Raw genomic sequence first — 24,832 nt, 5'->3', positions numbered from 1 at the left:
AAAGACACAAACTGTGCTATTCATCAAAAAGGGTTATCTAAAGGATAAAATAATATTTGGTGTCTCTGAGGAGTCTATGTTGTTGTTCTGGTGCATCGTGCTAAGAATTTGCCATTGTCATCCATACTAATGTATTTGGTGAGACGTGCAGAGTCTAATAATTAGACACTTCTGTGATACTCATAGGAGCTGTTTCACGTTTCCTCTTCCAAGTGGAGGTCAGAGCACAGGGTCAGCTATTTGACAGGTCCCTCTGAGTTAGCGGGGAGCTATGCCTAATGAGACCAACAACAGACTTTTATCTTATTAAATAGTCTTCTCAATGACTAACTTGTGCAAAATGCCAAGCCCTTGCTCTCATTTTAGGAAATTTTTCTTCAAGATCATCTACAAATTATTCCAGTAGTTCTCGGTTCTGTACCAGTAAGTTAGATTCTTTCTGGCTGCGCGTGTGCATCTTTATCCCAGCGGTACATGGTTTATTCAACAAGAGTTGCATAAATCTTTTACATGCTAAGTTCTCTGAAATGCAATTATCTCTTAAGATTTAAGAAAAAGACCAACATGATATAACAATCGAGTTCCCTTGGCAGGAGCAGGAAAAAAAATTAGAGATAATCACTCATCAGGGGGCTGGTTTCCTTTTGGTTCAGCAAGAAGGAAGGACTGCGTTTAACTCAATCCCAATATCAAACCATAACCTTTTTTTTTGCCAGTTTATTGAGTGATGTGATGTGATGAGAAATGCTAGGTAAGAGCTTAGAATGGTCAAAACCTAGATGGAAAATTTGTGGCAGGTAAAATGAGACAAACAGAAATGGAAGGATAAAGACAAAAGGACAAGGACAAAACTGAAATTTAAAGGGGGAGAGAGGAGGCAGGTGTCTGCACATTTCATCTCAAGACAATGAGAGCCACCCATAAATACAAACCAAGGGCAAAAACATGGACACAGAAAAACAGATAGATGAAGAATGAAAAGTAGCAGCAGAGACACCTGAAAAGCCTAGGCCTGAACATCAATGGATGCAGGGGAGCATGAACAATTCATACAGAATTCATAAATATCTCCTCAACTTCTTGTGTGTCAGGTCTACAGAGAGTTCCAGGGCTTGGTTTTAGTCCTGACATGAAGTGGGACTGTATTAGGGCTGTTCCAAATACCATTGTTAAGCACAGGGTGTGTGAGTGTGTGTCACACCTCTAGTCCGCATACTGCCACAGTGGACTAGAGGTGTGTGGTGAGTAAGAGGGATTTCAGGTGACCAAGCTGAGATGGAGTCTGAGTATTTTTACATTTAAAGTAGATTATTATTGTATATAGTTAATCAAAAGTAAAATTAATATCCAAATTTGAAGTAAGTAAAATGAAGTAAGATCAGTAATTTTGGAGGGCACTAGCTGCCATGTTTGACCGCATTTCTTCATCAATCCATCCATACATCCATCTTTCCATCATGCAAGCCACTTGTTCTATCCCAGTCTATCACAGCTATCATTGGGCAAGAGGTGGGGAACCCCCTGGACAGGTCACCAGTCTATCACAGGGCTGATATATAGAGAGAGACAACCATTCACACACATTTACACCTGTGGACAATTTAGAGTCAGCTGTTAACCTAACTTACATGTCTTTGGACGGTGGGGTGAAGTACCCTAGATATGTATTCAGTTAAATCTAAATGTTATTATCTCCACAACTTTGGCTGGTCTCATGAACAATCACAACTCTGATCACTAAGCCCAAATTTGTTTTGCTTCTGTATAAAAGAAGAGAAGACAAAATGAAGAAATGGACAGTGTCCAATTTACCTTTGGTAAGGAGGCGGTCCCTGATGGAGACCCTGTGTGTGGAGTCTGAGGCTCCAGAGGCACGACCCGTCTTTCCTCCATCATCCCTCCTCAGCTTACTGGCCAAAGTAAGCATGGCTACGCTGCTGTGATCTGCTTTGGTCAGCCCCACACTGCACTCCACTGCACTTCTGCTCAAATGCCTGACAATTACAAAGAACATGAAGAGCCATTAGAGAATTAGTCATCTTATTGCAGAATAGTAAATTAATGTCATAGTTTTAACATGCACTTAATGTCTCTCCCCCAATCTAAAAGAAAGGTGAAATGGAAAACCTAAATTGCTTGCAATTGTGAATATGAATTGTTCAATCTCATCTTTGTTACATCCTGTTATAGATTGCCTCAACCATAACCAGACGTAAACAAGAGTTAAATTATATCAGAGGCTTAGAAAGTTCAGTTCTGCTTAGAAAAGACAGATCCTCATACACCAAATAAGTACTTATACATCAAGTATTTACAACACAGCACCTAACAAACACTGAGGGTCTCTATAGTACCAGTCTCACTGCAAAGAGATAAAAAGGGTTAGGGAAACTGCGTTCCTGTCAAGTGTTCAATAGGTGAGATAGAAAATATAAGTTTCAAGTCTATTCCTTCTTAAGCCTCTTAAAGGCAATAAACTGTCTGACATTTAATTATGGTGGAATAATAAAGTGTTCGACACTAACAGAGGAGCCAGCTGCAATGAGACTATGAGACTCCCTGCTGCAGAACCGTGTGCTGTTACAAGTTGCGTACGTGTTATGGTCTTATTAAAAGATTACCATTGAGGTAATTCATCACACAGCTTCTGGGACTTCCCTTTACACAAAAGTCTCATTTCTACAACAGACAGAAAGTATGCACTAAAAGGCAATGGACCTTCTGCTCTTAACATTTAGAATTTAGATAGTTTTCAGGTGCTGATACAAATATAAAAAATGTTGTGGTTGCACTTTGCATCAGTCATGATTTATTTAGTTCTGTGGCCATCAAAATCCTTTATCTTTATCTGTGTTACTCTTATCTATTTGGCCTCTTTCATACTCTTTACCACAGACATCAAAGAGGAAGACAGGCCTTACATGTTCCCAAGTCAACTTAACAACTGCACAATGAAATTAGCATAAGAGTATTCAAGAAGAAAGGGAAATAACAAGTCATTTGATTAAAAATGTATATATTAGACCAAAGGGTGGGCACTCTGCCTATAACTACTGCCAGTGTTAAACATCAGTAATTTATTTAATGATTTTCAGTTTAGCTTCTGCAGCTGCGGTACAGCACTTCAGCGACGGGAGACTAATGAAAAGTGAGGACAGGGTTGAAGTAGGTCAGAGCAGCTTTTCAGGTAACTAGGGTTTAAATCACAATTAAAAGACGTGTTATTAATATGCTGAGAAAAAGCTAGAACTCCTATCAGGTTCCACTTTTCTAACTAACAAACTACTTGAATGAATTTGGCAAAGGATCTGAAAGAATTCTGATTTGACAAGCAAATTTTGAACCAAGCAAATTTTGAATTCAAATTCCATATGGGAATGTTGTATGGAACAGTGAACTCAGAGTTTCGTAACAAAAAGCAGAAAAGAAATGTACCAGGTAACTCTGTTTGAATTAGGTGAAAGGGAGGGTGGGAGTGCAGCAGAGGGAAGCCTGAAAAAAAGCCACATTGTTGTGTCACTAAATAATATTCAACAGACTCACTGCAACAGCAGACAAGTACAGAGACAAAGGACTACTTCAACCTCATACTCCTGCCAACTTTTCTATTAATGCTGGCACAGCAGGAAGCCATTATCTGTGGTATGATATTGTCAAAGACAGAGATGAAAAGATGAAGACCTTCAATCTTTGTAAACATGTTTTCTGGTAACTGCCAATGCCATGCAAAAGCAAACTACCTGGAAGGACCTGAGAGGACCTTCGCTGTTATTCAGTTTCCTGTGCACTGCACCTATTAAGTGAAATTTTCCATGTATTGTATATATTTTGGGGAATTTCCCCATGTACACATTGAGGGAATGAGAAAAGAGAATCTTCTATGTTATACAGTTCCCTTCAGCCCCTTCAGATGAGTTTGTGACTTGTGATTTTGAGCTACATCAATGTAAGTTGATATATGCATTTGAAAAATTAAAGAGAAAGAAAAGTCAGATGACTAATAAATTTTGAAAAAATAAACGCATCAAAATAATGTTAAGATATTCAGTTTAACTGAAAACTATACTGTGAAACGTCATCAGTCACAGCCCACACAGAGTCTGCTTCTAGTCCAGTACTGATGAATAATAACTTTTACGCACATCCTGGAATCTCTCCAATTGGAAACTGGAATTCAAAAACAAACCGAATACTGGATCCCAATAAGATGCTGCTACAGCAACTCAGGGCATGTCATCCATTCAAAAATATTATATTTGCTTCACCTGGATCAGCCTATCTAGGCTTTTATTTTACTATTAAACAACCTCTCTAAGTATCTAGGAGTCTAGCTCACAGCTCTCTGTGTATCTAGACTGAGCTCATTTAGGGAGCAGCAGTAGCTGAGAGGGAAGCTATCAGGTATCAGTGGGCCCATAAAATCTGTGTCACCGAGTCTGACTGGACGCCCACCTGCCTCAGCTGTCAGTCAGGCCTGCCTTTGCTCACTGACACCTGGATATTAGTCAAATAGCTGTAGGGGTTTAGGCTGGGTCAGGCTGAATGAGGGGACAACAGAGGTGGCAGAGGAAAATACTTGTATATACAGTGTACCCGAGCTAGCTAGTTAGCTAACAAAAAAAAAAAAACAAAAACACATACACTGATGAAAGATTTTTTTTCCATAATGTTGTGTAATTTCTCCTGGTAGTTCCTCATAGGGTTAGGCCAAATCTTTTCACAGCAACACTATTCCCTGCTCGGTAAAACTGACGATGGGTTAAGTAGTTAAAGTAGAAACAAATAACTAACTAAATGAGTCAGACTAACCTGGTATGGTCGTCAAACACAAGCATTCGCGCAGTCAACAGGGCTGAAAGACGGGACCTCTTCTTATACTGACAGCGCGTTAAACAGAGTAAGAATTAACGTTAGCTAATGCTAAGGCTTTTACGAGTTGGCCTCGTAGCTGTTAACTGTGTTCCTGTTAGCTTGTTAACTTAACGTGAACGTAATAACTGCTAACACCGCCTATTACAGCTAGCTAGACACCACGTCCAGGCAGAAAACCACTCTCAGTACACGGTTAACAAAATTCCTCACACATCTAGTTAAACACACGAAGGAATCTCCCTGTGTTTAATAGGTGAAAACGTGACTTTAAGTTGCTAACAAAGTGTCCGCGCCGTTCGCTTGTGTGTTACCTGAGCGTTGTTGTTTTTTTGTTTGTTTTGTTTTGTTTGGGGTTTTTTTACCTGCCGTCTCAGAGCTAGCGCTCCGTGCTACACCATAATCAGTCGCCCTCCTCTGTTCAAGGCGCGGTCAGCAACTCCTACCGCAGATTATAACAGCCACGTCCGACTGTAAATAACTTCAAAAATGAGGTTTGTGGAGGCTTACAGTGGATATGAACCGGCTGCAGAATCAGCTGTCAGAACTTCGCTCCGGTGTCATGGGCAACGGAAGTGCGGAGAATGCCGTTCGTTATTGTTGTCCGTGTAGACACAGCGGCGGATAAACAGTTCCGCAGAGTTGAAGATGGTTCGAGCATCTTTGAGTTTCTTTCTTTTTTCTGTTTCCAGTTATTACACAGTCCAATTTACCCTAAACCTTAGACTTTAGTGCTAATATTGATCATTACATAGCCAATTAAAGGCAGTCTATTTGCCCAAACAAGGTTTAATGGAGTTTTTAAAGCATGCAAATAAATTCTCTACAGTCAAAAGAGATGAATGTAGGCCTATGTGGCCCATCCCTCCATCCATTATCTTCACCACTCCACCTATGAAGGGTTGTGGGAACTCAGCTTTACAAGGTTTGTAATATAAGGTCTTAAACCTTACACTGTAAAGTGCCTTGAGATGACTTCTCTTGTGATTTGGCTCTACACAAATAAATCGTAATTTAAATTTAATTGAAATTAATTTAATCTAATTTAATTCTAGCACCCCATCATTGGGCAAGAGGCAGGGTACACCCTGAACAGGACACCAGTCCATCGCAGGGACAGAGACAGACAACCAGTCAGACTCGCATTGCCTATGTAGCCATATATAATAAATATAACTAACTAATATAACTAGTGTGTTGTTGTTTTTTGTCTTATTTACTACAATAAAAAGCAAATGTAAGTGGACTTTTTGCAATTTTCTGGTTTTCTGCATAATTTGGTCATGAAATTTGATCTGATCTCCACTAAAGTCACAAATATAAACAAAGTTGATGTTATATATATATATATATATATATATATATATATATATATATATATATATATATAGTTGATGAAACAATTATGGTAATTTTTGTTTTTACTGAACACACCCAATAAACATAGAGAGATATAGTGGAAAAAGTCAATGATACATGTTTTTAATAACTGATTATACCATTGGCAGCAATAATTGCAAGCAAGTTCTTTATGTAGCTCTGAATTAGACCTGCACAACATCCAGCAAGGAAAACGTCCTGTAATTATCCTATAGGATGCCTAGATAACCTTAACCACAATAGCAAGTAGTCCAGATCCAAAGGTGTCTGAAATCACGATGCTGCCTCCACAATACTTCAATGAGTTAATGTTCTCACGTTGGTATGCTGTTCTCTTTTGAAAGATCATGATGGTTTCTGTTTTATCAGCTTAGTAATGCTATGTCTGTTAATATTTGGGGCTTATTAAGAGAAGAATACCACATCACATTTCATGACCAATTTATCAAGAAAGCCATGAAATAACAAATAGTTCCCTTTCATTCATTGTTTATTTGTTTAATTATTGGACTCCACCAGTTACACATACGTTGAACAGATTAAAAACACCTTCTAAGATTCAGTCCGTTTCAGTTCCACTTAAAGAGTAAAAGAATGAAATATAAAAGTAAGTTTGACTTTAGGATTTAGGAACAATAATCTACACAATATTACACAAGATTCATCCTGACTTTACACATACACAAGGAAAACTGTGACTCATTGGTTGACAGAACAGCTCACTCATTTCTTGGAGCCAACCTAATTTGCCCCAAAGTATTTGGACAAGTGTGATTCACTCAGCCAGTTATTATGCACCCAAAGGCTGGATGGCCACTGTAAACAAGGACATGTTCTTGACTGACCTGCCTGGTTAGATGAGGGTTTTACAAAAAAAGAGGAGTCTATTCATCTTGGAGCGGATGATTGTAATGTATTCCATCTACATCTGTTTAGACAGGTGTGGCCCATCAGGCTTCCTACAATGCTCACGCGTCAAAGGATTTGCCCCCTCGACATTGTTACGTTGACTAGCTGCCCTTTACCGCAGCGTGCTTCACACATTGCTTTTGTTTTTCAGTGGATGTCGAACGAGGACATTGTGAGAAGTAACAACATGGAAGAATACAGACGAATAAACTCTTCACCTCAAATTTGATCAGCTGAATACTGAAAAACATTATGCACAGAAGGTTCTTTATGTTTTTATATTTTATGGGAGGGGGGAATTTCTCAACGATAGACAACAAATAAAACTTTGTACCTTCTACTCAAATGGCTCATAAAAGACTAAATCCAGCACAGAAGGAGGCACAAGGCAGAAAGAACGCAGTTCAGTTTGACATTAAATGTTTGTGTCATTTTTGGGTCTTTGGGCTCAAAAACAGCGTAGAGCAGGGGATTAAAAAGTTTGCTGTGTGTTTCTACCCAAAGGGGGCAATTAACTGACAGAAGATGAACCTTAAGGAACATCAGACTTCTGTTTATCTTTTCAGAGGCCTCTTGAAAAAAAAAATAAGAAAAAAAGAAATGTATAATTAGCTTCTGTCAACTTTGATGTCTCCAGACTTGGAAAGTCTGTATATCACAAATGTTTTGTCCATCTAGGGACTTAAGACTAAACTAATGTTGGCATTTTCAGCCCATTTGTGGCTATTGCTTTTCACATGTTGCCAACAATGCTATAAGAAACAAATGTATGAATGTATAGACATAGGGCAGACAGCCTACAGAAGCCACAAAGACAGACATGACACTACAGCTGCAAAACAGGTTGGAACTGTTCATATGTCTTTATGAGATGGAGGTGAAGATGGCTGCTACTTTGGAAATGGGTGCAGCAAACAACAAACTGGAAGCTGGTCATTTATTAGTGGCCCACTGCCAATGGGCATCGGAGAGATCAACAGGTTTAACACACTCCTGTCACAGAAAACATGGCTCAGCAAAACATGCAGCCTGACGGGGATCAGCTACATTGATTATTTCATGCTGTTCCCATCTTTTCAGGGCATTAAATAACCTCCCTGATAAAAAGACCAAACATCACATCACATCTCAGTGTCAGGGTGTCGGTAACCAGCTCATCAATTCACAAGTCCCACCAGTCCCACCAGTCCCACCAGTCCCACCAGTCACGTCACCTCGTCTGCCAACTTGGCTGATAACACGGAAAAATAAGAAAGATTAAAAACCATTAAAACGAAAAGTGTTGCTCTTCAGTTGAATTCCTCATGTTGACCTACACAGTGTGCATCGGTACATCATACTACAGGATTTACACTGGACGTAAACACCAAGGGTCTTAACACTTTAAGGTTGTGGTGATTTATTCATTCTGTCTGTTGCTGTGTCTTCTTTGAGTGGGGGGGGGGGGGGGTATACACCAAATGTTCAATGTGTGTTAATCATCAGTGAATTGTTCATTCAGGTTTTGTCTTTCATAGTCCTCTGGATCTCATTCACTGATCTCGAAGATAATCTCAGTTCCAAAATTACAAATGGTAATGAAGCCACTACTCCAAGTGTGAAAAAATAAAAATTAACAAAAGAAATTTAATACAAAAGAACTTATCTCCATGTGCATCATGACGTCAGAGATGTCTCCTTTTTATTTTAGAACTGAGAAATGTTTTGCAGTCCTTATTTTCTAACATCATCACCAAAAACAACAGTAATACCCTCATGTTATTTGCTACTGTTAACAGGCCAACAAACCTGAGCATTAATCCACTAATTCATGTACCTTTATCTTTACTGGCATAAACTCAACCCCAGCTCTCAGATTCTCACAGTGGCTTCCTGAATTGATTTAAAAACACTGCTCTTTGTGTTTATTACGCACTGAGAGCTTGAGGGTGCTCAGTTGTGAGCTGTCCAGACCCCTCAGATCCTCTAGCCCAGGTCTGCTTATTGTCCCAGAGTCCAAACTGAGCATGGGAAAGCATCATTCAGTCTGTCATAACCTCAAATAATAATTATTATACTCAAGACACTGTTGTCGTACTGTACATTAGAATCACATCCAGTACGTTGGAGTCACATTTAGCTGCCAGTTTGGATGAGACTGTGTCTGTGATTGCTGCAGCAGTGACAGCAGCCCCCGTGGCTCTAACCTAATCGTGCACAAACAAAGTGTTACACTGGGGGCTTTGTGCTCCATGCTGGACCACATGACCCAGATATGAGTGTAGTGTCAAATCAGTTTAGGAGAACTAGAGTTGTCTTGAAGAACATGATTCGTTCATGTCATAATAAAACAAATCCTAATTTATACTGTGCTTATTTTACTTCTGCTGCCCTGTTTATCAGGAAGCATCTGGAAGAGAAATACCCGCTTAGGAGAACACTGGGAAAAGAATTGAACGTGCAGAAAGCTGTTACAGTTGGAGCTGTGTCTAGTAAAGCTTATATCACCAGATGACTCACATACTGACTCACATGTGTTATTGTTGTTGTTTGTTTGTTTTGTTCTTTATTGAACAGCACTATAATGTTCACTTTGTTAGTGTAAAAACACAGAAGACACCGAAGAAACAAGATAGAAACCTGAAAGTGTGAGTTACTGAGTTTGGCATCAGTGACACAAAGAAGCAGAGTCTCCGTTTTCCTCTGTCACACTCCCTCAGACACACACCTAACAATTAAAAGTCCTCTTCATCTACAATATTGGCTCATACCTATTAGTTTAGTGAAATCCAAAACATTTATAAGCCTAAAAAGAATTATGACCAGGGGTTCTCATGTAAATGCACCACAGCCTATGAAGGCTAAGAGATTGGAAACGCTGGTGCACTGACAAATGAAAAGGACTCAGAGTATCCTACTGTGAAAAGACATTTGTCAAACATTTCACACATACAGAGAAATCACTCAAAGCTGTGGAGTGTGGACTTTTAAAGCTCGTACAGCAGCACAGATCTGGCAGACGGTGCTGTGTTTCTTAACAGGTGAAAAGTGCAAAAAAATAAAATAAAAAATCTAAACCCATTGTTGCATATAAACCAGCAATAAAACTGCAGTAACTCAGGATACTGAAGAAAATATTATGGACAAAGATACAGCAACTGTGCTGCAGGTGCAGACAACACACAGAAGCCCACTCAGAACACGTGAAGCAGTCGAACAGAGTCAGGCCACGACCTTAGGTCATGCCAGCAGTTACCAATAGCACAAAAAAGCCAGGCCTCACAGGTACACTCTCACTTTAAAAACACTGATTTCAGCTATTTCTGCTGAGGAGTGCAAATCAATACAAATACCATACAAAATGATTATTCTGGAGCATTTGTGCTAACCACTGCAGAACTCAAAGCACACACAAATCAATCAGTGCAACAATGTTAGAGTAATGTAAGGTTCAAACAACCCAATCTCTATGACACTGGTGGTGGGGATTTGTTTGTGCGCGTGGGATAGACTTATATATAATGTTTATTCACACGCACATGCAGACTGCAGATTTTGAGCTGTGGGGTAATTGTTGCTTCACAAATGTCAGTCTGTCAGGAATCAGAGGAATGTGAAGGACAGCCTGGAGACAGAAACTTTCAAAGGGTTCACTTTACAACAAGCCTGGAAAAAAAAAGGTCTGAAGATGGCTCAGAATGATGAGTCACAGTGTCTCCCAGAGTTTTCTTTGCAGCAGACAGCAGCTCAGTGTCAGCTCTAGGAACAAAGAAAGGGCCAGTAAAAAAACACTCAGCAGGAGTCCTGACATTATATATATATATATATTATACATGGGTTATACTGTGCTGTATGCTTCTGGGAATTGAATGATATGAAGTCCCACGCACATGCTTACCAGTGCCATGAGGAATCGACGCAAACTGCCGACAATCACTTCAACTTTTGAGTAAATGCTTCCATCTAGTGGCATTTTGTAAAACACACTCTACAAACACTTGTTCACTTTGTTCATGCTGTTACATGTGTGAAAAGGACGAATTATACGTAACAGAATATTGACAGTATTCATTCAACAATCACAAATAAAGCTTCTTGACTTGATGTGATGCAAGCAAACAACAGACTAGAAAAAGGAAAACAGGAACACCACGTGAACAGTAAATGAATATCTGTGCATGTTTGGATTAAATAGAGAACAGTTACAGGTTATGTGGGAGTTAACAGTGTGAAGCATTTCAAACAATACTCTGATATTTTGGTAAAGAAGATGACAAGATCGATGCTGCCCCATAAAAGCAAAGAGCAGTAACTTCACAAACAGTGAAAATAAGAAGAATGCATCTGACGTTTGTCAACTATCCAGACAAACATGTTGTAGTTGGATTATGTTATTTAATTATGTTAAGTCCATGGAATCATATTTTTTGACAAGTGACCTGAGCTGTGACCTCAGACAAGCAGACCACACACATGACCTCAGACAGGTTTACTGCAAAGGCAAAATGCAGCATTTATTTTAACAGCAGCATCACATTTAATATTTAATACAAGCTGTTTCCTCAAACAAATACTTCAGTTTATGCACTTTTAGCACCTCTGATTCTCTATCAGGAACCCTTGCAGGAGACCTTTCCTCACATTGTAGCTACTGCGACATAAAAAGAACTATGACTATGACTTTCTTATAATTAGAAATCTCTTTCATGTGCTATTATTTTAAAAAGAACATGTGTGACTTCAGAGGAGTCTGTTTCTGTTTGGGCTATCTGATCTGACACAGCTTTTACTAAAAGTTGCTGAAATAGAAAGTGATTGCTAATGTGATATCACCGTTGTTTGATTCCTACCAAAATTGAAGCGTACTGTATGTACAACATTTTCTAGCTCTGCTAACTGACTACGCTCATTAGAAAATTGAATTAAGCATATTTGCTAAAATGTTGAACTGTTGCTTTAAATGCACTTAAGACAACAATTGCGAAAAAGATTTTTAAGTTTGTTGTAGATGTTGTTTGTAAATGAGCGACTTTGTTGGCAGGGGTCAAGCCTCCAGTGGTTTGCAGGCCAGCAGGTAGTAATACTTGACAGCCACCTCCACCTCTGTCTCTGCTGAGGTCACTCGCATTGTGGACAACAACCTGAAGAGAAGAGCAAGGGAGATATGTAGAGTATACAGGGTATAGCCACCTTACCTCTGGAGTCCTTATTATCAGTTTACAGAGCACTGTCACATACACTATTAATGTCATAAGCACTATGTGATATATCTGTGAATGCTGTACTGTCTGTATGATGCCATTGAGCATTTACTTTTGACAGAAGTCCTGGGAGAGACTGGTGGCGGTCTGCGGGTCGTCTCTCAACAGTTTCTGATAATGAGAAAAAGACTCCACAAATCCTATGAAGCTGGACAGAGGCATGGGCTTTCTCACCCACACACACTCTTGCCTGCAACACACGAAAACACACACACACAGTCAGTGTGTACCTACTGTACCTGTATGTACTACACCTATAAGTCATTTTAATGGCTAAAACCAAAATGTGGAATTTGCTCCATAGCATTATGACCACACTTTGGTGTTTGATGGTTTTTATGTGTGTGGGCCTTTTAAATGTTGATTTATGAATCAAAGGCAGGCAAAACCAAGATATTTCACCAAACAACAACATGCTGTCACTCACCACTCCTTGTCGGGGCAAGGGATTGACTTATATGCCTCCTGGTAAAACTTAAATGAGGTTGTACCAAGGCACGGGTTCCGGTAAGGATACAAGGCTGCATAAAACTGAGAAAAGTCAGAGTGTCATTAAATAGGTTCTTTCCACACGTTATTAATTAATAATGTCACACAGAATAAACCAGATGTTTTAAACACATGACAATGTAACAGTCTCAACACTTTGCTCTTTGTCTATCCAGAGTTTTATTTAACAATCACTGTTCCACTCCAGTGCGATAGACGTCCATACTGACACTAAACTAGTTCCTTCAGACAACACACTGCTTCCTTATTGTGCTTCTATTTCCTTTCCTTCTGCTGGTGGCTGGAAAACAGCCTTTAGTGGCATCATGGTCACTACCTGGACTGTTGTGAGCTCCATTTCTCTACTGCTGCATTCACAGGTTTAGTGCACGCTCAGTCATGACACCGCTGTTGTCACAGTTCCCGCCCAGAGCTGCATGTTCGTGCAGAGAACTAGTTCCTAGGTTCAGAGCCCAACTATGTTTGGTGGAACTGTTCAGAACTTGATTCGTGAATGAGGACCGAATCGGTTCTCTGACGGTTGAGAAGACGTTAAGTTAACGTGTGTATTACTGCTGCTGGACAGCGCTGTTGGTCATGTTTCATTCAAGCTCATGAATTGTTCCAAACAGAAAATGCTCAACACAGAACTAACCAATGGTGGAGTGTGATCATACACAGGGAGCAGGAGTGTGAACAGGCCTCAGTGTCAGCTGTGATTCATCTGCTGTCTGTGTGTTCTTGTGAAAACTTTTTGACAGGAAAATACTGCTATGTATAAAATGCATTGCCTAGTTTACTGTGAACTCCGTGTCAGCACATTGTTTGTATCAGTGTGATGTAAAACTGATGATGAATATTCTGCGTGTACCTCTTTGCAGACTTGGTTTAGTGTTTGCTGGCAGCAGCCGGGGTAGCTCAGCTCCATGTCAATGGTGTAGTTGAGCAGAGCTAAGCAGCCATGGGGCTTCAGGACTCGAAGGGCCTCTTGGAGAAAGCGCGGCCTGTCAAACCAGTGGAAGGCAGACATGACCGTCACCAGGTCCACTGAGCTGTCAGCAAACGGCAGCTTCTCAGCCTCGCATTGTCTAAAGTGGAACAGCAGCAAACAATCAAATCAAGCTATGGCGGTGCTGACAGGACAAAGGTTAGGAGGCTGCCTGGCATGAGCTCCTGAATTGTCTGCACATTTACATCTTGACTGACTCCTTAGTCACAGTTTAGTGATGTGAACTTTGCTCGGCTGCATTTGTCCTCATCACGCGCAGAATAAAGGGATCCTCATAAAACACCAGGCAGCACAGACCTTTCCAATAAAGTATGATTATGAGTGTGATTGAGGAGTTTTACTGTAACCAGTAAAGCACCCAAGATACTGGTTTTGACCCAGCTGTCATGTGAAAAGTAATTAAAACAGTGGGTTGAAGCTACCCGTTAGTACCAGATATAATATAATATAATGTGTGTGTCTGTTACTGCATGAGCTATAAAGTTAAAACAATAAAATGCACTTTTTTACTTCTTAAGCCAAATAAAACACCAGGATTAACACTAAACTAAACTGGTTTGTAGTATAGACCTCCCAGTATGACCCACTTTACCTAGACAAAGCTCACATTGTCCCCAGTTCGGCCAAGTTTCAATAAAGCGCTCCACAGCATGTCCATCCTGACAGGTGTGATATGAGTGACACTCAAACGTTCAGTTATGATACAGTAAAAAAAGTCATCTATGCAGTAAATGTATATATATTTATTACCTGTACGTGATGTTGGGCTCTCTGGCATGCTGCAGAGCCACTTCCAGCTGAGCAGGACTGATGTCCGTCCCCACCACAGACGCAAAGTGCTTGGCGAGCAGCAGTGTTCCCTGTCCGGAGCCACAGCCGACATCCAGCGCCAGTTGGAAGGGACGGCCTCTCTGACAGAGCATTTCACTTCAAGTGAGAAACACTTTCAACATGTCTGTCCTCATGTTCCCGCCGATCTCTCCCGTACGTACCCGTTTTTCGAGGAATCCCAGCACACGCTGTATGAGCTCCTCTGATGGGGCGACCCTGTACTTCCAGTAGGACGCAGCTTGCTCCTTGCTTTCAAACATACGGTGGGCCATGACCGACGCGAGCTGCGCTGTGCGTCCGCGAGCGGGTCGTGCAGTAACAGGTTTGGAGAGACGCGCTGAGGCGCACGCTGGAGAGACGCGTTCACGACGGATCTCAGAGCGCGCACAGCCTGTTGAAGACGTGTCTCTGCTCGTGACGGTATCAAACCGTCAGAAAGTGCAAACACTGTCCACTGCACGTGTCCCTGCGGTAATAAGAACAACATAAGACATGTCCAATGAGTCAGTGGCGTTTCCTGCTCCGTGCTCTGCGCTATAAACCATCCAGACCGGTTGAACCAGGAAAATGCAGCTTGATGCATCATTTCATTCTCAGTTTAACTGTTTGAACTCTTTTTTGTTTCATTTACAGGTAACTTGTGTTATGATGCTGTGCTTTTGGCAGTGACCTTGCCTTGAGCTGCTGTGTGCAGTTATGTGTATTCAGTATTTGCTTGTGTGGCACCACAGCAGCAGTGCCTGTGAAAGGCTGTAGTGTCTGAATCTATCGGCCAGTTCCTTTTATTTCAAAATCTCATGTTAGTCTTTAACCAGGAGACGAGGGACACCTCATCTGAACCCACACGCATGATCAGCTGAACAAAGGTCAACGTCCTGGTCCAAAGAGCCACTTTGCTCTGTGATCCCTCAGCACCGTAATCCAGGGTCAGTTTCAGTTCATTTCAAGTAGAAATCACTCTTGGTCGACTAATTCTGCTTGAGTGACTGTGTAAGAACAAGCTGCAATCACAGGATAGTGGCTCATCAATATGGTTTTGTGTCTGAACAATAGTGAGTGGAGTAGTACTTGAGCCACGAGTGTCCGTGTTAACCTTTGTCCCCCACAACATCCAACCACCAGGTGGATTTATTGTTGTGTCTGATCATTGTAGGTGAAATTGACATTTTACATACAAGTTATGTAACAGTTGCTAATAATTAATCTGACTACACACCAGTATTGCGTGACAATGCTGATAATGTTGCTTTAATGCTACCTGCTAAAACACTGGATTTTAAACCTAAGACTTGTTTATCTTATGTATTCTATTTCTCAGCAGCGGTGGTAGAAGTATTGAGATTTATTTAAATAGCAAACAAACAATACTACTAATAAAAAAAAGTTATATATTATCAGCAAAATGTCTACAAGTAGATGTATTCATATGCAGCCAAAATCGGCCTCCATCATTACCCCATTAAACATTATAACACTACTGTACTGCTGGATATTATTTTTATATCCAGCTTTATTCATCTTGCACAAGTACAAAGTACATAGAGTACAAACCGTCAGCAGTGCTGAGTTGACTTAAGTTGACTGAGAAACAGCACAGCATAAAGTAATACCTGTATATATTGTAAATGGACCACCAACTTCACTCTGCTTTTAAGAGCTTGGCAGAAAAGAAAACTTCTTATTAAGCCAAAGCAGCTAAGCAGCCCCACTGTGAATCAACAGTGGCAGGCATGTTTAGCTTGAACAGTTATGTAACTTCCTACTGTGCATCTGAGCCCGTGCGGGATCAGCTGCTGTTCTGGCAAATGTTCTGAAAGAGAGTTTCACTACCTGAAACACACTTTCTGCAACATACATTTAACTGTACATACTGTGCATGCTTTACTGTGGCGGTTTTCCTCATCATAAGAAAAGAAAAAGACAAAACAATGGTTCCACTAAAGAATCTGGTTTATTTTTACATGTCCACATTTACCAAGCACGCTCCTTAATGCATTACAAATGAAATGTTTTGAAGATGTTTATTCTTACCACAGCTCTGAAACACACATATACACATCTAATCCTACACTGTTGATGAATGAGGTTTTGAAGCCAAAACACAGAAGTATTCCATTGAGTACTCTATCTCAGTGTCAGGGGACGTGACGCCCATCGCCTCTAGGAACCTGTGAAGCAGTGCAGAGGCATCCAGAAACTACTTATTCCCCAGAAAGTGAAGATTTCGGATTAGAATGACAGATAACAGTGTGTGTTGGTTACCTCTTCTGAGTGTTGAACATCAGGTCCTGCGCAGCCTGGGGGTCTTTTCTCTTGTAAGCTTGGAACATGGACCAGGTCTCAATTACCCCAAGGACGTTCCTCAGTGGGATGAAAAACTTTGCTTGAATACCTTCAATCCTGCAACATTTGAACAGTAGATTGATTTTATTACATGCAGAAACATTAAAAACAATAATAAACGTTTATTTCTGCTTAGATGTAGGTTTCTGATGTTGGTGTTTCTGTCAGCAAGGGGATAATTGGGTGCCAAATTACTCCTTTTAATGTATAGCACTGCACTAAAAATAAAGTGGTACACTGTTGATGTGCAATATATTAGTGTTTCAGGCTTTGTAGGGGACAATAAACCATGTATTACTTATAACTATCATAGTGTTTGTTTAGTCAGCTGTACGTGTGGTCATTACTGTACCTCTCTTTATCTGGATAAGGGATGGCAGAGTAGAGTGCCTCCAGCTTGGCTTCAGATGCAACTACTGGGTTGCTTGTGTATGGACTCAGCGCCTTCTTCACCTGGAGGAGAATAATACAAAGAATATAAGGGAAAATATGTAAACCAAGTGAAAGTAAAGCAGATTCATCAAAAGGCTGTGCACTGCCTGTGTGTGTGTGTCTGTGTATTACAGATGCAGTAATGGTGGTAGTCATAAATCTTCATGAATATCTTTATCAATTTTGGAAGTTGATCATTTATTTAAACTGGACTGGTCATTGTCTTGAATATCTGCCACACTGCTGCCTAATTACCTGGCAGGCAAGAAACTCCATGCTGCTGAGAGATCGCAGAGCTAAATTTCAACCTAACTTATGTGTCTTCTTGAAGATCTTTTATCTTTTTAATGGGCCTCCGTGAAGCTCTAAGGTCTGTGTTTCCTCTTTATTAAACATATACTGTATGTATGTACTGTACTGTATGTTCTGACAAACAAAGCAACCATCCAATCAGGTCTTGCATATGACTTATTAAAGCTATGTAACTTTAGTCAAATATATTTAAGCAGAAATAGGGTTTAAAACATGTCTAAAGTGCTGTCAAAGCCCTTTGTGACTGATTTTTTTTATACTATGCTCATTTATTATAATTTCATCAGACTAAAAACTAATCAGCTGGGCGTAGTGTGGTGTAGTGGGATCAGGGGGAGGTAGGGCTGAGCAAAGAAGACTGATTTCAGTTCTTCTGAGACACCTACAGGTAGCTTGATTCCTGAAATTCACATAACATAGTTGTTAGGAGAGTTTAACTATTCCTTCATGCCCCAATGACCTTTTCAGTTTATTATGATGCACTGGTGATATTGTGACTTTGCTGATAAGTTTGAACACTACTCTACCAACGTGTGCATACGGTACCTCGTCATAGATGCGGTTGAGTTTTTCTCCACAGTTCTGGTAGCAAAGTTTAGTGTCAGAATCACTGAACCCCAGCAGAGCTATGCAGCCGCGGGATTTCAAAACCCTGTGTGCTTCAGTCAGGAACCTCGACTGGTCAAACCAGTGGGCTGCTGACGCTGCTGTCAGCAAGTCCACAGAGCCGTCTGCAAACGGGAGCTCCTCTGCTGTCGACCTCCTGCAGGTGCAACAGGCTCCATTTAATCCCACGAGTGCAACACGTGCTGAATATGGACAGTCTGAGCCAATATTTCAACTTTTTCAGCCAATCTCTCTAGTGAGACATACACTTTATGCCTCACTAGAGATTTTCAGCGTGTAGGTACAGATTATTTTCACTCAGTCCCACCTGTATGTGATGTTGGGGTACCCTGGCACGGACCTGGCCTCCTCCAGCTGACACTCGCTAACGTCAACACCCACCACCTCTTTGAAGTGGGCTGCAAACACTCGGGAATTCTGCCCCGTCCCACAGCCCACATCCACTGCCAGCTCATGTGGCTGTCCCTTCTGAGGATGTTCAAGATAATACAGAACTTGTTATGAACTCCAGCCCATGTAGCTATTGCTCAAAGTTAAATGGGCTACAGACTGTCTCATTACATGGTTGTATGCACTGTGCACAGTAGGTTCAGTCATACCTTTTCATCAAGGTACTGCAGAATAATGTGCGTGAGCTCTTCTGGAGGTGTAAAGCGGTACTTCTGGTACACGGAGGCGTGCTCCTTCCCCTCAAACAGCCGATATGCCATGATGATGCTTTTTCTTCCCCTCTTCCTGACCTTTTGTCAACTTTTCCTGTGTCCGACTCCGCTCTTCTCCTCCTTCAGTAGCTTTTCGACCTTCCTTTCTGTAGTTTCACTCCCTGTTTATGCTCTCCAGCGTTTCCTTCTCGTCCAGCTGTGTCCAGTGACAGGTTGCAGGTGTTTCTAACCAGGCACTGAACTCTTTGGATTGTGGTTTCACCAGATTTCCTGTGCGTCCACTGTCTGCAGGCTCCTTCTCGGGGTGTGTCGTGTTGGTTACGTAACGTGCGTCCTCTGCTCCGACTGGATCGCTGTTTTCTGACGTATACATACGTCAGACATTCTCACAGCTCCGGCGACTTGCAGGCTGTTCCATGTATGTATAGGTTCGTAACGCGTTGGGTTTGAGACACAGACACAGACATATACACGTGTTTATAGCTATGAGTTACACATAAACCGCGGCCGTCAGCGTTTCCTCCGTTGCGCACGTCCCTCCGCTTCCGCGTCTTCTGGCAGCAGGACGATCGTGATTGGCTGTCGCCTGGCTGCGAGTGTGCTGCGTCACAGCTGCAACATTTGATGTAAACAGTGTAAATCCGTCAGAACTCGGAAACATTAGTGAAAGAAGATGAAATGTTAATGTTTCATCAGGTGCACATTCACATACGGTGGAATCCTATTTTACAATCAACATTTGTTTTTAGTTGTTTTACATCCTTCCTGGTTGTATTCAATTACATTTTATTTTATATAGCGCCAAATCACAACAGAAGTCATCTTAAGGCACTTTACAGTGTTTAAGGTTTAAGAACTTACAAAGTATAATTGTATAAAGAATTATATAGAAAACCCAACAATCCCATTTGAGCAAGCTTTAGGCAACAGTGGAGAGGAAAAACTCCCTTTAGAGGAAGAAACCTCCAGCAGAACCAGGCTCATAGTGGGAGGCCATCTGCCTCGACCGGTTGGGTGAGTGGAAAGAGAAGAGAGAAAAGAACAGCAGGCAACAAAAATAACAAGAACATTAGGCAGGTTAGTAGGACAGTAACTGCACTCTGGAGCAGCATAACTAAGATATGTCACCTGATCCATCTCTAACTATAAGATTTATAAAAAAGGAAAGTTTTAAGTCTAGTCTTAAATGTAGAGAGGGTGTCTGCCTCCAGAACCTGAACTGGGAGCTGGTTCCACAGGAGAGGGGCTTGATAGTTAAAGGCTCTGCCTCCCATTCTACATTTGGAAACTCTAGGAACCACAAGTAAACCTGCAGCCTGAGAACGTAGAGTTCTGCTTGGAAGATATGGAACTATGAGGTCTTTAAGATAAGATTAGTATTCTGTGTATGTTTGGAGGTGACCCTAAGCTAAAGGTTTCTTCTATTAAAGGGATATTTTCTTTGCATTTAAGATGTCATTTTCATTTAATAACATAATTTCATTTTACTGACATCTATATCACAGGTGGTGAAAAATGCCTCCCAAAGCATATTAAAACATCAGATCCTCTAAAGGCAGAACCATGGTATAAGTGACCTATCCCTTTGTAACCAATCCAAATATTTATCTTCTTTGATATTAGTTGGAGAAACATTTACTATTCAGTTACCATTTATTAATCCCTGCCACACCCACCTCTGCTCACACTTCCCCATCCCTCTGCTCACCTGTTCCCCATCCACCAATCAGCTACTTAGTATTTGTACCAGCCCATTTCCGTTTGTTCTCCACCAGATAGCCCATCAAACCTTAACTGCCATAACTACGAATAATCTTTGCCTGTAAATTTGTTATATTAATCTAAAACATGAAAAACAATCATGTAATAAATTAAAGAATTTGCACAGTCAGGATCAAGTGTGTTTCTGTTTGTGTGTGTAAATATGTAGGGGATATTAGTGTTGAGCATTTGACTGCCCAACAAAAAATGTCCCTGCCAAAGATAAAAACAAACCTACTCCCTTGCTTCATAGCTAATGACGTCATTCAGCCTAACCTCTACAAAGCTAAGTTCAGTGATACAGAATATAAGATAGTGACAACGTTCTTAATCAAACACATCACTTGAAATGTCATTTGCATTCAATATATATTTTAACATTTTGGTAATGCTTGGCTGTCGGAAGTCGTCAAACACAGGTCGTGCAAAAGAGAGATTTCAACCTGTTCTCAGGCCAGGTCTCCCAACCCACAGACAAGTGGAGCTGCAGGAATTCACTCAGACTATTGGTCTTGTGGTTTCTGCAGTCATTTCTGTGAGCTTGGTGAAGGTGGTTCTTTCAGTGAATGGATTTTAGATGAAAATTTTCATGAGATATTTCATCTCTGCAAAATGCTTCTAAAGTATGTTACATGCACCAGATGGACTGTGCTGAGCTGCGTTGAAAGGTTTTGTAACAACACTATAATATACTACTAAAACTATGTTGTTTTGGCAGGACCTCAACTAAAAATCATTTTCAAATCACTGTGTGTCACTGTGTATTTTGTCTCTCTTTCTTTTTACATTGCAGAGCAGTGTATTGATATTGTTGCTATCCCACCAATTTTAATATTGTGCTTCATGTTCCTTTTACTTATGAAAGCATTGACTGAAGTGTCTAAGGTGACCAAAGTATTAGGGGAATGTAAATATTTTGCTCCAAATCGATCTGTATCACACAGGCAAAATGATGGGTATAATGGGAATCTTGAAACTCAGTCAAGTTTTCAGCTTTATCTAAATTACTCAATGTAGGTAACAGGGTATGTGGAATTTCTGTATATGAATGGGGGATATAATGGAAATGTGTGTGACAATGAGAAACAGATAAATACAGACCTTTATCTATAGATGAGTGAAATGTAAATCTTTAATATTTACATTATAATAGTATAAGTTCCTGCATAAACTAGTTACACGTGTGCCCCAAATGTTCAAATAAGCATACATTATAAACCCAGTTGTGTGAGACCCTGCTTTAATTTATGCAGCTCTTTGTTTTCACTGTTCTCTTCTCAGGTTATTGTGATTGCAGCTATGGGAAACAGGCTGTTGCTGATTTCTTTCAACTATTATACTCAAACAGTCTGGAGTGGTCTGCTGATCAGGTTGCAAGGTCATTTTGTAACATTCAGTACAGAGAGAAAACCAAACAAAATACTTTGATGGGGAAGATATATTAATATTAATAAGGTTTTACGGCATCAAAACCAGAATTATACAACAACAAAACATTGCTTCCTCATTCAATACACCTCCTTATTTTTTTCTTTACTCTGCAAAACTAAGATTTTCACATTTAACATTATAAAAGAGTTCAAAATGTAAATGATGCAAATGATCCAAGTCTAACAGACTCAGGTTTTTCATTGATATGAGAAATGTAACATAAAAACCAGCTGGAGATGCATGAAATACAAATAAATAGCATCCCCTGCTGGCAAAGTGGATATCCATGAAAAACTGACATCATACTGAATTTAGGTAATTTGGACTTAGCTCCTGTCATTTATATTGGTCTCATTGCTTATATCTATTTGCTAACATGAGATGAAAAAGCTGGTAGTGAAGAAAAATGTCAGTGCTGAAAGAACAAAAGCTGCCCTGAATATAATAACGTGGTGAAATCAACATTGGCAAAAAGAAAACAACCACATACAGAAATACGCAGACAGGGGACCCAAAGAAGTGCTGAACAGAGCTGGGACTCAGAGACACTATTGTTGCTGTCATGGAGACTCATGAAGTTGAAATTGACTCACTGTCAGGGGACAAGACTGTCAGGGGATTTGGCCGTGTTCTGGATTTGGATTTGTTTTCTTACTGAGCCTTAAAACCACTTTTTTGTAATTGAAATTGTAAATTGAAATTAGAAACAGGCTTCTGTTGTGATCAAATTAGAAAGGGTATTATTATCACAAATGAAGAAAATCTGAATGTATACCATGATTTTGGAGTCACACTAAATCCTGAGTGTATATTTTATTTGTGTGATTTGTTGACTATATGATGGTTGCTTCATCTTGTATGACTTTTTTTTAATGAAAGCTTGCATTTTATTAAAATAAAGGTGTGTGGGAATTTCTGCTGTTTTTTAAGTTGGTGCTAGACTGAATGCCTGTTTTAGGTAGGTATGTCCTAGTGTTTGTAGCTATGGCGCATTTGGTAATTTGCTAATTGCACTTATTCTGTATGAATATGACGACGTAGCAGCAGCTATGTTGCTTTTACATTAGTCATATTAAGTTACGATAAGTAAAGTCAACATACATAGATAAGATAAGATAAGATAAGATAAGATAAACTTTATTGTCATTGCAACATCGTACAATGAGATTAAGGTGCCAACCAGTCTGTGCCATATATATATAGAATGAAAGGAATAAAAAAAAAAAACAAAAAACAGAATAAATAATCAGAGACAGTCAAAAGACAAAATAAGACACAAACAACCCTTCAAGTAATCAAAGAAGATCACATCACATTGTGCTCCGGACCAGCTCTCACTCCCACAAGTGAGCATACTGTCACAGTTACAGTACTAGTGTCTATAGTCCGTTCTTTACAGTGTTTAATGTAGTTATTGCTACTGGATAAAAGCTTTTCTTAAATCTGTCAGTCCTAGTTTTGATGGACCTGAACCTTCTCCCTGATGGCAACAGTTCAAAGAGAGAGTGTCCAGGGTGTGTAGTGTCCCTGAGAATGGTTTGAGCTTTTTTGAGGCAGCGGGAACTGTGAAGTTCTTCTAATGCAATTTCCCCATTGTGGGACTAATAAAGGTTTTCTTATCTTCTTATCTTATCTTATCTTATCTTCTAGAGGGAGGAGAGGGGACCCGGTGGTCCTCTGTGCAGTGTTGATCATAGACATATAAATGAATTATTACATAAGACGAGTGGAAATAGCTACAGTGTAGTTGCAGCTTGAAGATGAGGTCTTTTGGTGTTCAAACTCTTCCATGCAGTGCAGTATGTCTCACTTCTTGTAGATGTAAGACTAACACCTGATGCCTCTTGGTTTCACTTGGGCTCCGTGCGGTGTCGTTGAGGCGCCGCACCGCCGGGCGGCGCTAGCGCGCCTTCTCCTTCGCCGCCCACAAACAAACGGCGCGGCCGAAGAAGAGGAGGGCCGACGGCAGACTGCGGTACATGCGACCGAAGCAGCGCTGCTCGTTTCTCTGCAGCAGCAGCGACGACACGGACGAGGAAAACACGCACGTCTCGGGGTTTGGAGGGAGCTGTCGTACAAGATTTGAAAGGCACTCAGAAAGCCCGAGTCTCCGCCAGCGCACACAGCGTGAGTCGCCGTCTTCTGTTTGTGTGTGTGTTATTTCGGGGCTGCGGAGGATGAAGCGGGGCTGCTGATATGATTTAGGTTCCGGGAGTGTTTATGTAATTTAGGCTGCTAATCCTCTGTAACAGGCTGGTCGTGGGCACTCACCGGTCACATCTACACTGGCCGTGAAGCACAAATCTCCACTTGTACCTGCCTGGGAGATGTGTGTGTGTGTGTGTGTGTGTGTGTGTGTGTGTGTGTGTGTGTGTGTGTGTGTGTGTGTGTGTGTGTGTGTGTGCAGTGCGACTGTGGGATTTATGGCTGTCATCTTACCTCAGCTTTACCCTGTCAGTGGTGCCTGTGCAGACCGCATCATGTGCACTGTGCACAGTCAGATCATCGCTGTCTGCAGCACATTACACATGTCGTGC

At 40.7% G+C, this 24,832-nt stretch overlaps 4 protein-coding genes across 5 annotated transcripts in view; 1 reads left to right on the top strand and 3 right to left on the bottom strand.

Moving 5' to 3' along the window:
• ube2f (ubiquitin-conjugating enzyme E2F (putative)) overlaps positions 1–5,466 on the bottom strand; it is a 35,827-nt gene extending 30,361 nt beyond the window's left edge. The window contains exons 1-2 of one of the 2 annotated variants that reach the window (XM_026376895.1): positions 5,235–5,466; positions 1,813–1,994 (exon numbers count right to left, since the gene is read on the bottom strand). In XM_026376895.1, coding sequence (XP_026232680.1) covers positions 1,813–1,927 — 115 coding nt within the window. In that variant the 5' untranslated portion in view covers positions 1,928–1,994; positions 5,235–5,466. The remainder of the gene's footprint in view (positions 1–1,812; positions 1,995–5,234) is intronic. The other variant, XM_026376896.1, reaches the window with a different exon arrangement.
• A 6,155-nt stretch (positions 5,467–11,621) lies between these two features.
• Positions 11,622–15,246, bottom strand: zgc:162780 (class I SAM-dependent methyltransferase). Its single transcript, XM_026375664.1, has 6 exons — positions 14,889–15,246; positions 14,647–14,807; positions 13,759–13,975; positions 12,826–12,929; positions 12,451–12,588; positions 11,622–12,278 (listed from the first exon to the last, which is right to left on the bottom strand). The coding sequence occupies exons 1-6, from the start codon at positions 14,997–14,999 to the stop codon at positions 12,182–12,184; spliced, it is 828 nt and encodes a 275-aa protein (XP_026231449.1). The 5' UTR covers positions 15,000–15,246; the 3' UTR covers positions 11,622–12,181.
• Positions 15,247–16,659: 1,413 nt separating this feature from the next.
• On the bottom strand, positions 16,660–19,646 carry zgc:162396 (class I SAM-dependent methyltransferase). Its single transcript, XM_026375645.1, has 6 exons — positions 19,041–19,646; positions 18,749–18,909; positions 18,361–18,577; positions 17,423–17,523; positions 16,990–17,127; positions 16,660–16,895 (listed from the first exon to the last, which is right to left on the bottom strand). Exons 1-6 carry the CDS (start codon positions 19,149–19,151, stop codon positions 16,793–16,795), a joined length of 831 nt encoding a protein of 276 aa, XP_026231430.1. The 5' UTR covers positions 19,152–19,646; the 3' UTR covers positions 16,660–16,792.
• A 4,605-nt stretch (positions 19,647–24,251) lies between these two features.
• adarb1b (adenosine deaminase RNA specific B1b) overlaps positions 24,252–24,832 on the top strand; it is a 109,973-nt gene continuing 109,392 nt past the window's right edge. Inside the window, exon 1 of the mRNA XM_026376288.1 lies at positions 24,252–24,422. The gene's annotated coding sequence lies outside the window, so the exon portion shown is untranslated. The remainder of the gene's footprint in view (positions 24,423–24,832) is intronic.

This window comes from Anabas testudineus, chromosome 21 (assembly GCF_900324465.2).
Source record: "Anabas testudineus chromosome 21, fAnaTes1.2, whole genome shotgun sequence".
Lineage (NCBI taxonomy): Eukaryota > Metazoa > Chordata > Actinopteri > Anabantiformes > Anabantidae > Anabas > Anabas testudineus.
Note: the sequence above shows the minus strand (reverse complement) of the source record. Positions and strands in the feature narration are given on the sequence as shown.

Bases quoted from the DNA above. Each gene is read 5' to 3' on its own strand.
- zgc:162780 (XM_026375664.1), bottom strand. From the start codon at position 14,999: ATGGCCCACCGTATGTTTGAAAGCAAGGAGCAAGCTGCGTCCTACTGG. The intron at 12,930-13,758 runs GTACACGCAGAA...GACTTTTCTCAG, and splicing joins TAAACCAAGTCTGCAAAGAG to TTTTATGCAGCCTTGTATCC. The intron at 12,589-12,825 runs GTGAGTGACAGC...CGTGTGTTGCAG, and splicing joins CCTTGCCCCGACAAGGAGTG to GCAAGAGTGTGTGTGGGTGA.
- zgc:162396 (XM_026375645.1), bottom strand. From the start codon at position 19,151: ATGGCATATCGGCTGTTTGAGGGGAAGGAGCACGCCTCCGTGTACCAG. The intron at 18,910-19,040 runs GTATGACTGAAC...GAACATCCTCAG, and splicing joins TGCAGTACCTTGATGAAAAG to AAGGGACAGCCACATGAGCT. The intron at 17,524-18,360 runs GTACCGTATGCA...ATTCTCCTCCAG, and splicing joins TCAACCGCATCTATGACGAG to GTGAAGAAGGCGCTGAGTCC.